Source organism: Trachypithecus francoisi, unplaced genomic scaffold, assembly GCF_009764315.1.
Source record: "Trachypithecus francoisi isolate TF-2019V2 unplaced genomic scaffold, Tfra_2.0 Lachesis_group10, whole genome shotgun sequence".
Taxonomy (NCBI): domain Eukaryota; kingdom Metazoa; phylum Chordata; class Mammalia; order Primates; family Cercopithecidae; genus Trachypithecus; species Trachypithecus francoisi.
The window spans coordinates 128,533,860-128,549,029 of NW_022681455.1; the positions used below are offsets into that span (position 1 = coordinate 128,533,860).

General features: G+C 51.9%; 1 protein-coding gene across 18 annotated transcripts in view; it reads right to left on the bottom strand.

The window, feature by feature from the left end:
- Positions 1-15,170, bottom strand: part of KLHDC4 (kelch domain containing 4) — a 63,578-nt gene that overhangs the window by 34,352 nt on the left and 14,056 nt on the right. For 13 of the 18 annotated variants that reach the window (XR_004439049.1, XR_004439048.1, XR_004439042.1 and 10 more), the window contains exons 5-6: positions 14,108-14,186; positions 12,871-13,007 (exon numbers count right to left, since the gene is read on the bottom strand). Coding sequence is in view for 6 of the 18 variants with exons in the window: in XM_033219268.1 (XP_033075159.1) it covers positions 12,871-13,007; positions 14,108-14,186 (216 nt within the window). In the remaining 12 variants the exon portion in view is untranslated. The remainder of the gene's footprint in view (positions 1-12,870; positions 13,008-14,107; positions 14,187-15,170) is intronic. The other 5 variants (XR_004439050.1, XR_004439051.1, XM_033219270.1 and 2 more) reach the window with 1 other exon arrangement.

Sequence of the window (15,170 nt, forward strand, 5' to 3'; positions counted from 1 at the left end):
GTGTGTGCATCCAAGTCCGCTTCAAAAAAAGAGGAGAACCGAGTGCTGCCACTGCTGTCCCCATCCAGCAAAGGAAAACAGGTCTGGGGCCTGCAGCAGCCCCGTCGCTGAGGGGTGCCCCCAGCTGCCCTAACCGCGCTGGGGCGGGGCCTCCTTCAGCTGCCTGCATGGGAATCCCACCAGTCTCATCCTCTGGCTGACACAAAGAACTCAATTAACTTTTTGTGGCAGTAGCCAAATATCACTGTGTTTTCTACCTAAAAAGGGAAAATTTTTATATAAAAAGATTCCACGTCCCTCTTTAGAAAAATAAAGTTACTTTAAAAAGCCCATTTATATTTGAATCCCCAACAGGCTTTTCAACTGCTATCATTCCTAAATACGGAGTCTTAAAAAATCCACATGTCCTCCTCAGTCAGAGGCCTTTGGACAGCACAAAATACAGAGGAATGTCGTGGGGGCAGCTGCCTCGAGACTCAGGAGCTGCATGCAGGATGGAGCTCCAAGCAGGGCGAGCTGCCAGGCAGTGTCACCACCAGGCCCTTCAACTGGGCCGCTGCCGTGACATTTACAGAAAAGATACATACCAGGTAACTCTACATGCTAAGGGTATAATCAGAATTAAGCACTCTATGCAAACGCTTCTCTGAGAGTTAGTGTCTACACCTTACAAGATTGTACAACATAATAGTCACGCACTGCTTAATGACAGAGACAGGTTCTGGGATACACCACATCGTTAGGCGACCTTGTCACTGTGCTGTCCGAGCGCACGCACACACTCCTGGAAGGCACAGCCTGCCACACACCCGGGCTGTCGGGAGAGCCCACTGCTTCTAGGCTACAAACCTGGACAGCATGGTACTGTCCCAGATACTTGAGGCCACGGTAACACAACAGCAAGTATATGTCTCAGCACAAAAAAGGAAGTAAAAACAGTCTGATCATCTCAGCGGACCACCACTGCATGCGCAGTGTGTCGTGGACAAAAACATCGTGAAGCAGCCCAACAGCAGGAGCCTCGAGACAGCTGCCGAGCAAAGGAGCAATTCCTGCCAGACCCCTGAGAGTTCGGGTCACAGGGACTGAGCCAACAGGAAACTCAGTCTAGTGGCTCATCCTCAGACTAGAGAACCCCGTCTTTCAAGAGCAGTCACAGCGCAGCCAAGGGGGAGCCGTGTGCATGCATCTCTCCTTTCATTTCAAACACATGCCTTTGGAATTTCGCCCTGCTTTTCCAAGTATCAAGTCCATCAAGTAACAAATGATGGCGTAGTAAAGACAGAGCACTTAATCACGTTGTGTGGCATGATGAGTAGCTGTCTCCAGAATTCAGAGCCTAGAAACCACAACCTTGTCTCATCTTAATGATTACCACTCATAGAAAAACCACAATTTCTGTTTATTCTATGCCAGACACAGTCCTTTTATGTGCATTTATCCTCACAGCAAACTCGTGGTGCAGACATCACCTTTATTCTCATTTTACAGATAAGAAAATCGGCCGGATGCGGTGGCTCATACCTGTAATCCCAGTACTTTGGGAGGCCGAGGCAGGTGAATCACCTGAGGTCAGGAGTTGGAGACCAGCCTGGCCAACATGGTGAAACTCTGCCTCTATTAAAACTACAAAAGTAGCCAGGTATGGTGGTAGGCACCTGTAATCCCAGCTACTCGGGAGGCTGAGGCAGGAGAATTGCTTGAACCCGGGAGGCAGAGGCTGCAGTGAGCTGAGATGGCGCCACTGCACTCCAGCCTGGACGACAAGAACGAAAATTCTGTCTCAAAAAAAACAGAAAGAAAATCAAGACCCACAAGTCAAGAAACCCACGAAACCAGTCTGTGGCACAGCCAGAATTTGAACCAAGGTGTTCTGGCTGTCAACACTGATTAAGACACTAAATTACATCAAATGAAGTTAGAGGCCTCAGCACCAATAGAAATCTATGGGTCAAAACCCACCTATCCTAGGCCAAGTGCCATGGCTCACGACTGTAATCCCAGCACTTTGGGAGGCCGAGGCAGCCAGATCACTTGAGGTCAGGAGTTCAAGACCAGCCTGGCCAACATGGTGAAACCCCGACTCTACTAAAAATATAAAAAACTAGCCAGGCGTGGTGATGCGCACCTGTAATGCCAGCTACACAGGAAGCTAAGGAAGGAGAATCACTTGAACTCAGGAGGCGGAGGTTGCAGTGAGCTGAGATCACACCACCGCACTCCAGCTCACCTTCCCGGTTTCTCTATAAATCAGTCTTTTTTTTTTTTTTTTTTGAGACAGTCTCGTTCTGTCACCCAGGCTGGAGCACAGTGGTACGATCTTAGCTCACTGCTACCTCCGCCTCCCGGGTTCAAACGATTCTTCTGCCTCAGCTTCCCGAGTAGCTGGGATTACAGGCACCTGCCATCATGCCTAGCTAATTTTTTTTTGTATGTTTGTAGAGATGGCATTTCACCATGTTGGCCAAGCTGGTCTTGAACTCCTGACCTCAGGTGATCTGCCCGCCTCAGCCTCCCAAAGTGCTGGGATTATACGCATGAGCCCACGCCCAGCCCAATCTCTTTAAGTACACGTGGGTCTCGCCTCCGTCCTATCAGAGATACAAATGATCATCCGTCAGCAAACCGCACAACGGGAAATGCATACACACCCGGCTTTCCAGTAGGGCAGTTTCTGTCTTCACACCCCGGCTTTCCAGCAGGGCAGTTTCTGCCTTCACATCCCGGCTTTCCAGCAGGGCAGTTTCTGCCTTCATGAGCTCCTGCTGTTTGCTGTCGACAGAACCCAGGTGGTTCTGGCAAGTCAGAGCTTCAGACCATGTAACCCAACCTGCCTACACCCACGCCCACACCCAAAGGGCAGAGCAGGGCCTGTCCATTCCTCTGGTGACCTGTACTTCATGCCTGCGACTCTCAGAGGCCAGTCACTATTAGCTAACTCATTGCTGTCCTTCACTACAGAATCGTAAAATAACAGAATCATCCTGCCCAGGAGCCTTCTCCAGGAAATTGACTTTCACTCAGATGCAGCTTTAGCTGAGGACCAAATGATGACCCCTTCCTCACATCAGGAGGAAAGAGTGCTTATGCTTGCGCGCACACACGCGCGTACACACACGCACACACATTCGTGAGCATCACATCTATATCTTCATTCAACCAAACAGTATCAATCATCTCCCAAGTGCTCCGGTGCACACAAAGATGCACGCACTGCCCGGGAACATTCACAGCAACACTGCAATAGCAGAAAAGTGGAAACCAAGTGCCCAACAGAGAACAGAAAAACAAAACGTGGTCCATCCATACACCAGCACCTCATCCACACACCAGCCCTCACCCATCCACACACCGGCCCCTCACCCACCCACACACCGGCCCCTCACCCATCCACACACCGGCCCCTCACCCATCCACACACGGCCCCTCACCCACCCACCCACCACCGGCCCCTCACCCACCACACACCGGCCCCTCACCCACCACACACCGCCCCTCACCCACCCACACACCGGCCCCTCACCCAGCCACACACCGGCCCCTCACCCACCCACACACCGGCCCCTCACCCACCCACACACCGGCCCCTCACCCACCCACCCACCGCCCCTCATCCACCCACCCACGGCACCTCATCCACCCACCCACCGGCACCTCATCCACCCACCCACCGGCACCTCATCCACCCACCCACCGGCACCTCATCCACCCACACACCGGCACCTCATCCATCCACACACCGGCACCTCATCCATCCACACACCAGGACCTCATCACACACCAGCACCTCATCCACCCACACACCAGCACCTCATCCACCCACCCACCAGCCCCTCATCCACCCACACACCAGCCCCTCATCCATCCACACACCAGCCCCTCATCCATCCACACACCAGCACCTCATCCACCCACCCACCAGCACCTCATCCATCCACACACCAGCACCTCATCCACCCACACACCAGCAACTCATCCACCCACCCACCAGCAACTCATCCATCCACACACCAGCCCCTCAACCATCCACACACCAGCCCCTCATCCATCCACACACCAGCACCTCATCCATCCACACACCAGCCCCTCATACAGCCACAGGAGCGAAGCGCTGACACCCACAACAGCAGGACACGTCCTGACAGCACCATGCGGAAAGAACATGCGGAAAGAACATGCGGAAAGAAGAGCCCCTCACAGAGGCCACGTGTTTTGATTCCGCTTTTGTGAAATGCCCAGAAAAGGCAGATCTACAGACGCAGACGGCAGGGACCAGGGGTGTGGGGGTGACTACTAGGAAAGATGGGGTTTCTTTTTGGGAGATGAAAACGCTCTAAATTTAGATCATGGTGTTGGTTGCGCAATTCTGTGAATATGCTAAAAACCACTGAATTATACATTTGAAAGGGTGACTTGATGGTAGAGAATCACATCTCAGACAAAGCTGTTAAGAAACACCTATGGGGCGGGGTCCTGACGTGGCCTGGCCTCCATCTGTGGTTTGTGAATCACAGATGATCCCTCAGAGGGCACTGGCTCAGACAAATCTCCCCCAACCCCCTGCACCTCCTCCAGGGGACAGAAAGAGAAGGTGGCGAGCGCCTGGAGAAACGCTGGCTGTCATGTGTGGCAGGCCAACCTAACCAAGGTGTGAATATTCAAGCCAGCAAGCTCAGCAGGCAGGGCAGGCCCACCGTGACTGAGGAGGCAAACAAGAGAGCTCCAGCGCTCCCACCCGACATGTGTGCGTCCTGAGGGGGAACCGCCCGCTCCAGCTCTGCTCCCTTTTACAGAGGTCCCGGGCTGAGCAGCACAATGGGAGACTGACAGGTTGCGGGGCAAGTAGAGGGGAAACCCTACTTTGGGGGGTTCCCAGGCGCAGCCACCTCCCCTCCTGCTCCAGAGCCTGATGCTGGGAGGATCCAGGCCAGACTGCGCAACAGGGTCTCTCTGCCTTCCAGCCCAGCACAGGGGGCGTGACTCCGCCTTCCTGGGAGCTGCCTGCACCCCCAGCTGTGACCCATCTTCACCATGACACAACTTCCTTAAAAGAAAATGCTCTGCAAACACCAGATGCTGGCATTTCTAGTGTTTCACAATGTCCAGTCACTCTTGCCAGGAACTGCAGACAGACTTTCAGCCACCAGCATCTGTTTACATGGGAGGGAAAAGGGGAGTCTTACAACCCCCTCCTCTTCCCAGCCCCTCCCACACCCTCCATGATTACCACCACTGCCCTGAGCACAGCTCCTGCCTTTGCATCGAACTCCCTTCAAACTCACATGAGCACACACACACTTAAACACGCAGAAACAAAAATAAGAAGCGGTTAGTACGGAAATCTGTGCTGCAAAGTCGGATCGGGGCAGCTTTGCAGGCAACTCCCACTCAAGGGAGAGACTGAAGAGATCCCAAAATAGCTGCGAGGGCCACACGCAGCCGTCCAATGAGGCGGGATGCTCACGCGCCTGAGTTTTGGTCTTGACATCAGCATTGCTATTTTCCCCCTCATTTCCAAACCATTATGACCTCAAGTATATGTGTCTACTGCTAGAATGGAGATGAGAGACTGTTACAAAGTATCCACAGGACACCCTGTCTGTTGCTAGAATGGAGAAGACAATGAAGACTGTTAAGAAGCATCCACGGCCGGGCGCGGTGGCTCAAGCCTGTAATCCCAGCACTTTGGGAGGCCGAGACGGGCGGATCACGAGGTCAGGAGATTGAGACCATCCTGGCTAACACGGTGAAACCCCGTCTCTACTAAAAATACAAAAACTAGCCGGGCGAGGTGGCGGGCGCCTGTAGTCCCAGCTACTCGGGAGGCTGAGGCAGGAGAATGGCGTGAACCCGGGAGGCGGAGCTTGCAGTGAGCTGAGATCCGGCCACTGCACTCCAGCCTGGGCGACAGAGCGAGACTCCGTCTCAAAAAAAAAAAAAAAAGAAGTATCCACTTGGCCGAAGCAGTGGCTCAAGCCTGTCATCCCAGCACTTTGGGAGGCCGAGAGGGGCGGATCATGAGGTTAGGTGATCCAGACCATCCTGGCTAACACGGTGAAACCCCATCTCTACTTTAAAAAAAAAAAAAAATAAGTATCCACTCGTCATTCAAGTGCTACAAAAACACCCACCAATCAACCAACCAACCAACAGACAGGAGAGGGCAGCCAGCAAGTGCTCGCCTGGACAGGAGGCCCCGGCACCCTGCTGCTTGCCAGTTTGAGGTCCGTGGTCTGTGAGGAACCAGGCCGCACAGCAGGAGGTGAGGAGGGCCAGCAGGCAACACAGGCTGAGCTCCACCTCCTGTCACATCAGCAGCAGCATTAGACCCTCACAGGAGTGCGAACCCTATTGTGAGCTGCAACGCGATGGACCCAGGTTGCGGGATCTGGGTTGTGAGCTCCTTAGGAGAATCTAAGGCCTGATGATCTGAGGTGGAACAGCTTCATCCCAAAACCATCCCCCTCCCCACCATCAGGGAAAAATCGTCTTCCATGAAACCAGTCCCTAGTGCTGAAAAGGTTGGGGACCACTACTATACATTAACCCGACTCAAATCAGATAATCAACATCCCAAAATATACATCACTGTTAAAAATGACCAGGTAACAGGAGGGAATCTATTCTGCCTTCCTACAAGAAAACCCTTAAAAGCCAAAGAAGAGACTGACTACTCCAGATACTGAATTCAGAATCCGTGCGCCTCTACGAATATCTAATTCCCCCCAACTTCAGTCCCTCAGCTGAAAAACTAACTCCCCCACAGAAGTAAAACATATTCACTAAGGCCGGGCGCGGTGGCTCAAGCCTGTAATCCCAGCACTTTGGGAGGCCGAGATGGGCGGATCACGAGGTCAGGAGATCGAGACCATCCTGGCTAACACGGTGAAACCCCGTCTCTACTAAAAATACAAAAACTAGCCGGGTGAGGTGGCGGGCGCCTGTAGTCCCAGCAACTCGGGAGGCTGAGGCAGGAGAACGGCGTAAACCCGGGAGGCGGAGCTTGCAGTGAGCTGAGATCTGGCCACTGCACTCCAGTCCGGGCGACAGAGCGAGACTCCGCCTCAAAAAAAAAAAAAAAAAAAATTCACTAAAAAGCGAAAGCACAGTGCAGGGCTGCGTCGCAGCAGCCACGTCTATTCCGTCTCCTGACGAGCTCTTCCTGGACTTCTTAAAAGACATACGCCCAACCCATGCGGATTGCCACACAAGGCCTGCCAGAGCAATCTTCCCCAGAAAAGGCAAAAACCATCTTCACTGCAGCTGAAGCTCCTGAGCTTTCCTTTTAGTTCAATTAAAAAAAAAAAAAATGACAGGAAAAACCGCCAGAGTAGTCCTCTCTCAGCAGCGGCCACAAAGTGTGTGAACCACAAAGCCCAATTACTGCCCCAGGATGCCACACACCACAGCCCAGCCCATGAAATCAACAGGCCGCGCCCTCCAGTCCCCTGTACCATCCCCAGCTACACTAGCCCATGACGATCTGGTCACACAGCACTCAGAGCCTGACCAGCCAAACAATCATTAAGAGAATGCTTTCATTCTACTATCATTAGTAACTTACAAAAGCAAAACCTATACTACTTTCATTGTTAAGGATCTAAGAGATATTTTACATGAATATTCTTACTTCTTTTAAGCAGCAGCTAAAAAAATTCACATCAGTTGAACAGTATTCAAAATAAGCATGCCTTCTACCAGTCATGGAGGCTGATGGATCGATCAGACCATAACTGGACCCAGTCTATGGTCCACAGCCGTCAGGATCGGGATCGTGGAGAGGGTACAAGGAGGGGTTGGGGTAAAACACAGATTCCTCAACCCCACATCAAACCTGTTCTGAATGGGACCGATGTCTGGAGTGGGAGGGCAGGAAGGAGCATTCTCCTGGGCTCCCTAGGGGCTACGTGGAGTATGAAGATTTGAGAACCACTCCTCAAGGTCCTCTTCTCTGCTAGCGGACGGCACTGCTGGCCATTGTGCCAGGAAAACCCCCCACTGTCCTCTAAGTTCAGGATCAAAACACGGCCCCTGCAGACGAGTTGCCCACAGCGCCCTCCTATCAGGGCAGGCAAGACTCATTCTGCAAGGTGCCGCAGCTTAGTCCACCGTCTGCCACAGTTATGAAGTGAGGATGAGCACGGAGAACACTTGAGGAAAACCATGAAGAATATCATGAAACAGGAGCGCCCGCACAGGCATCAGCGCTAACAGTCAGCCCTCCCTCCATACGCCAGCACCGGCACTAACTGCAGGCTTTTGGGGGAACCATTAGACACAAGGTGAAAGGCTTTCTAAACGTATATGCCTTGCATTTTGATGTTCTGTTAAGTCTCAAGGCCTCACTTGTGGCCCAGGTTCCAGTGTAGTGATGCAATCACAGCTCACTGCCACCTTGAACTCCTGAGCTCAAGTGATCCTCCCACCCCAGCCTCCCAAGTAGCTGGGATTATACACATGCACCAGCACACCTAGCTAACTTCTTTTTTAGAGATGGGTGTTACTATGTTGTCCAGGCTGGTATCAAACTCCTGGGCTCAAGTAATGCTCCCACCTCCGCTTCCTAAAGTGCTGGGATTACAGGCATGAGCCACCGCACCAGGCTTGGACTCTACAATTCTACTTCAGGCCATTTTAAACTTGACTGAAGGTTAAAAAAATAAACCTAACTTTCCAGGGGGTTTACTGGTTAGGATGTGACACTCTTTACCACCACAGCCCAGGTTTAAATTCTTAAACAAATAAACTCAACTAAATGGAGAGATGCACAATGCTCCCGATGGGAGGACCGAGGGGCGTGATGGTTGTCACTGCCTAAATGCGATTTACCAGCAAACACAATGCAGTCAAAATCCTTCTGGACTCTGGCTGGGCGCGGTGGCTCACGCCTGTTAATACCAGCACTTTGGGAGGCCAAGGCGGGTGGATCACGAGGTCAAGAGATCAAGATCATCTTGGCTAACATGGTGAAACCCCATCTCTACTAAAAATACAAAAATTAAGGCTGTGTACAGTGGCTCACGCCTGTAATCCCAGCACTTTGTGAGACCGAGGTGGGGGGATCACCTGAAGTCGGAAGTTCAAGACCAGCCTGACCAACATGAAGAAACCTGATCTCTACTAAAAATATAAAATTAGCCAGGCATAGTGGTAGGAATCTGTAATCCCAGCTACTCAGGAGGCTGAGGCAGGAGAATCGCTTGAACCCGTGAGGTGGAGGTTGCAGTGAGCCAAGATCATGCCATTGCACTCTAGCCTGGGCAACAAGAATGAGACTCCGTCTCAAAAAAAAAAAAAAAATTAGCCAGGCATGATAATGATGGCGGGCGCCTGTAATCCCAGCTACTTAGGATGCTGAGGCACGAGAATGGCTTGAAGTGGCAAGATGGAGGTTGTAGTGAGCCGAGATTGCACCACTGCACTCCAGCCTGAGCAACAGAGCTAGACTGTCTCAGAAAAAAAAAAAAAAAAATAGAATTTGAAAACCTGATGGTAAAGCTCATGAAAAAAAAATACATGAAAAAGCAAAGACTTTAAGTAAATGAGAAAAATCCTCCAACCTATCAAAATATACCATAAAGCTACATAATTAATTAAAATGGCATAAAGAACGATACCAAGAAAAGATCAATGAAGCAGAAGAAACCTCAAAAATACAGACCTTCTCCTGTGCACATACAGTGTGCACGCACCAGGTTGTCTGGGTCACTGTGTGAATGCGCACACACACTTGCAAGTGTACACACGAGAGCATGCACACGCATGCACACACATGCACAGACATGCTCACACACACATCTGGGCACACAATCATGCAGGCACACACATGCCCAAAGATGCATGCATGCTCACACGCATGCATACACCTGCACACATGCATGCACACACGATCACTCATGCATGCACACACGCATGCTCACACGTATGCATACACCTGCACACATACATGCACACACGATCACTCATGCATGCACACACACATGCACACACGCATACACCTGCACACATGCATGCACACACGATCACTCATGCATGCACACACACATGCTCACACGCATGCATACACCTGCACATACATGCACACACGATCACTCATGCATGCACACACACATGCTCACACGCATGCATACACCTGCACACATACATGCACACACGATCACTCATGCATGCACACACGCATGCTCACACGTATGCAAGCAGTCACACGCACGCACACACCGGTACACAGAGGCACATGCACGCACACATGCTCACACGCATGCATACACCTGCACATACATGCACACACGATCATTCATGCATGCACACACATGCTCACACGCATGCATACACCTGCACATACATGCACACACGATCATTCATGCATGCACACACGCATGCTCACACGTATGCAAGCACGGTCACACGCACGCACACACAGGTACACAGAGGCACATGCACGCACACATGCTCATACGCATGCACGCACCTGCACACATGCATGCACACACGATCACTCATGCATGCACGCACACATGCTCACACGCATGCATACACCTGCACACACGCATGCACACACGATCACTCATGCATGCACACACACATGCTCACACGCATGCATACACCTGCACACACACATGCACACACGATCACTCATGCATGCACACACACATGCACACACGCATGCATGCACCTACACATACATGCACACACGATCACTCATGCATGCACACACACATGCTCACACGTATGCAAGCACGGTCACACGCACGCAGGTATACAGAGGCACATGCACGCACACATGCTCACGCTCACATACATGCCTGCAATCATATGCACACACACACACAGGTGCAGACACACAGGCTTTTTTCCAAGCATATGTTGTTCTGCATCCTGTTTTTTGTACATATTTTGTACGTTTTTTGTATAAAATGAGAAAGCATTTCTTTAGGGTATAATCCTTAAACTTGGGGGCCAGGGGACACGCAGATTTAAAATTCCATTGAACGGGTGCCACCCACTGAGCGGTGAGGGCATGTTCTCTCCACCCTGCACCCATTGCCCAGCACTGCTCTTGCAGCACCCGCCCCGGGGCCTGCCTCGTGATGCCCTCTGCCCCGCCTTCCGCTCTGCTTCAGAGGGCACCACCCTCCCTGAATGTGAGCTCTGCTTGATGCTGCAGGTACTTTCTCCCCATCGGTCACTATTTTTAACTTTCCCTGTGGCATCATTTTCCACACAAAGACCTTCCTATTTTATATGGGCAAATCCATCCACCTCTTCTAGATTCTGCTGAATGTCTTGCTCAGAAAACCTTAGCTAAGATGTGCTTGGAGCTGGTACACAACAGACTGCAGCCAATTGTCACTGCAAGAGAAGGGGCCGCTCGCATTGAAGGTCTTCAAGATGACATCGGGGCAGTGTGGGAGAGGGCAGGCTGAGGCTATGGGGACAGTCAAGGCGCCTGGTGTTTATCAAGGCAAGGGCTCAGCACCCCGAGATGACTACAAGGTGGGAGAGAACGCAGAAAGGGACGTGGACATCAGCTGTCAAACAACATCTCCTGCAGACTATTTGTTACCGTTGTATGTCTCGTCAGGGCCTTAACGAGGCTCAACATTAGGCATCTCCCAATCACAAATACGTTAAGCAGCAGTAACCGAATCCTGCTGAGCAGTAGAAATACAGAAATTAAGCAGCTCAGCCTGGCACAGTGGTTCACACCTATAATCCCAGCTACTCAGGAGGCTGAGATGGGAGAAGCACTTGAGGTCAAGACCAACCTGGGCAACATAAAAAGACCCCCTCTCTAAAAAAAAAAAAAAATTTTTGTTTTAAATTAGCCAGGCATGGTGGTGCACGCCTGTAATCCTGGCTACTAGGGAGGCTGAGGCAGGAAGACCATTTGAGACCAGGAGTTTGAGGCTGCAGTTTGAGCCAGGCGGAGCAGCGGAGCCAGGAGAACAGGCCTTGACATCCTGACATGGTTCACCGCAACATAATGGAGCCCAAACTCCAGGAAACACCCTGAAATGGCTCATGACATAACCAAGCGTGGGCTCCAGGGAGTGCCGCTGCCCTCCAGCTGAAGCCCCAGGATGTGGAGAAGGCCTGCATGCAGCGGCCTCTCTCCTGGAAGCAAGGGCACTTCTGCTCTGCTGCTTTAATGGCAGAGAGATGGTGTGTGTAAGGGTGGGTCATGGCAGCGGCAAGCGAGCCAGGCCACACCTAGGAGAAGGACGCTAACAACTCTACTTCAGTCTGTCATTCGACTAGATTTCTTAAATAACTTATGTGCAAACACGCCATCTGGCTCTCTACACAGACAGACATGCAGCTCTTGACTAATGGGAGACACCCGTTGTAAACGTGCATCAGAAACCCCATCAGTGACATTCCCGACAGAGGTGGAAATCAACAGAGGCTGAGTGGGGTTCACTGAAGAGAAATGTCAATGTCCTTCCTGTCTCATACCAGCTCCACGGTTTCTACACCAACTCGACACAGAAAGGGGACACCCTTTTAGTCAATGACATATCCCTATGGGGCTCCCCTTCCAGCAAGCTGGGCACCCAGAGCTGCCTCCAAGGGTATAAACAGAAGACCACAGGAGAAGAGCTGCAACACAGACGAGAGGCTGGCAGCCGACGACAAGAGGAACCTGGAGAACAAAGCCAGGCAGCTGGTGCCCCTACACCTGGCCCAGGCTTCTCTATGAAGTGTCCAGAGAAAACGTGGTCTCCCAGGACCCAGCGAGGCTGGGCTCCTGGACTGTGACCCAGGTTCCTCTGAGCCCTGGTATTCTGAGGTCTGCTCCCAGCACTCGGGCTCAGCACACAAGCACAGAAGAGCCACGCCTGGAGCTCAGCTTCTCATCTGGCTTCTTACTTGACTTGTTCCCAGGTCTTGGTGGCCAAATGCAGGACCCAGAGATCCTTGTAGTGGTAGAACTGCTCTCCGTTGGGAGAGGCAAACTCCCCTCCAAAGACCCACAGCTGTCCGCCACCTTGAGGCACCACCACCGCCTGTGAAAAGAAAGGTGACAGGTCAGGGAACAGCCACACAGCAGCAGGGCCAGTGTCATGGGTGACTGGCAGTGGTGAGCGCTTCAGTACTATCTCAGCTGCCCCGCAACGTGACCGGCCCCACACTCAGCCACTGTCCTCTCCTGCCTCTGAGGGGAGGATTCCAGAGAAGCACCCTCGTAGGAAAGCGTGTCCTCAGTCAAGGGTCTGACAAACTTTCATGGATTCCTAGGTTGTAAAATAAACATCCATTTAAATGTAGACAATGCCATATTCCATTAAAGTGGACCAGCTAGTTACCTGAAATATTAATAGTGGCGTGGTGCAACCTAGCAGTGTTTTCCTTTTATTAATAAATACAATAAAGCTGTCTGCCTGCTCTTGTTAATCCCTTTCCTAGCTATTATGGACCAACAAAATTAGCCTCACAAGTACAATGTGCATGTAAAATAAAGTGTTTATGGGCCAGGCACAGTGGCTCACGCCTGTAATCCCAGCACTTTGGGGGGCCAAGGCGGGTGGATCACGAGGTCAAGAGATCGAGAGCATCCTGGCCAACATGAAACCGTCTCTACTAAAAATACAAAAATTAGCCAGGCGTGGTGGCTCACACCTGTAGTCCCAGCTGCTTGGAGGCTGAGGCAGGAGAATCGCTTGAACCCAGGAGGCGGAGGGTGCAATAAGCCGAAACTGCGCCATTGCACTCCAGCCCGGGTGACAGAGCAAGACTCTGTCTCAAAAAAAAAAAAAAAAAAAAAGCATTTATGTAATGTTTTCTCCTTTTAGAGACAGGGTCTTGCTCTGTCGCCCCGGCTGGAGTACAGTGGTACAATCATCAGTCATCACTCACTGCAGCCTCGACCTCGTGGATTCAAGTGACCCTCCCACCTCAGCCTCCTGAGCAGCTGGGACTACAGGCATGTGTTATCATGCCCAGCTGTTTAATTTTTTGTAGCGAAGGGGTCTATGTTGTCCAGGCTGGTCTCAAACTCCTGGCTTTAGTTAATTCTCCCGCCTCAGCCTCCCAAAGCACCCTGGGATTACACACACAAGCCACCGCACCCAGCCTTATGTGACATTATTAATAAAGACTTCAGCACCACAGTAAAGGTGAAGGAGCACAGTGGGAGTAATGTCCTCCGGGCCACACACGGAAAGGCACTCCAGCAGCAGGGGATGCTGAGGAGAGAGCAGACCACCAATCAAAAACAAGGACATCCCTGATGGGTCATCAGACACCACCACCAGCTACTCCACATGAGGTCCTCCGTGGCCCACTCCCTCGCAGGGCCGCAAGAACTGCGGGCGGCAGAGTCTTTAGGAGAAGGCACACATCCACCTGTGGGAAGAGCTGCCTGGACAGACTGCTGGGCTGCAAGCAGAGGCGGAGACCACCAGGCTCCACCGGGTCTTTCCTCCAAACCTGCAAATTAAGCAGCGACTGGGGTCCAGGATGAGAAGAGCACACCTCTAGGCAGTCCGTAGTAGTAACCACGCTGGAGGGGGACCCTCAGTGCTGCATCTCCACAGGTGAGAGCCGCCCACCCTGCCCAGGGTCATGCAGCCCAACTTCGCGTGACTATAATGCACCTGGCGGTGTAATTAAGCAAGAAAAAAAGGCTGGGCGCGGTGGTTCACGCCTATAATCCCAACACTTTGGGAGGCCGAGGCGGGCAGATCACGAGGTCAGGAGATCGAGACCATCCTGGCTACAGTGAAACCCTGTCTCTACTAAAAATAAAAAAACTAGCCAGGTGAGGTGGCGGGCACCTGTAGTCCCAGATACTCGGGAGGCTAAGGCAGGAGAATGGCGTGAACCTGGGAGGCGGAGCTTGCAGTGACCCGAGATTGCGCCACTGCACTCCAGCCTGGGCAACAGAGCGAGACTCCGTCTCAAAAACCAACAAACAAAAAAGGGACAGAGAGAAAAAGCAACCTGAGCACCCCAGCAGCAGGTGAAGCCCCATTTCCCGGCTCAGCCGTGGTCATCTCAGAGTTGGTTCTTTCATAAAAGCCTGTTGTTTTATGCTCTCTCGTTTCGAGGTAAGAGTGAGGATCTAACAGGATGAAGAATGCTTCCACACAGGGCGCAGACGGGGCTGGCAAATGAGAGTGCCAACCTAAGGTCAAGTGCGCCCAGGTGGGGCAGACGATGGTCCTCAG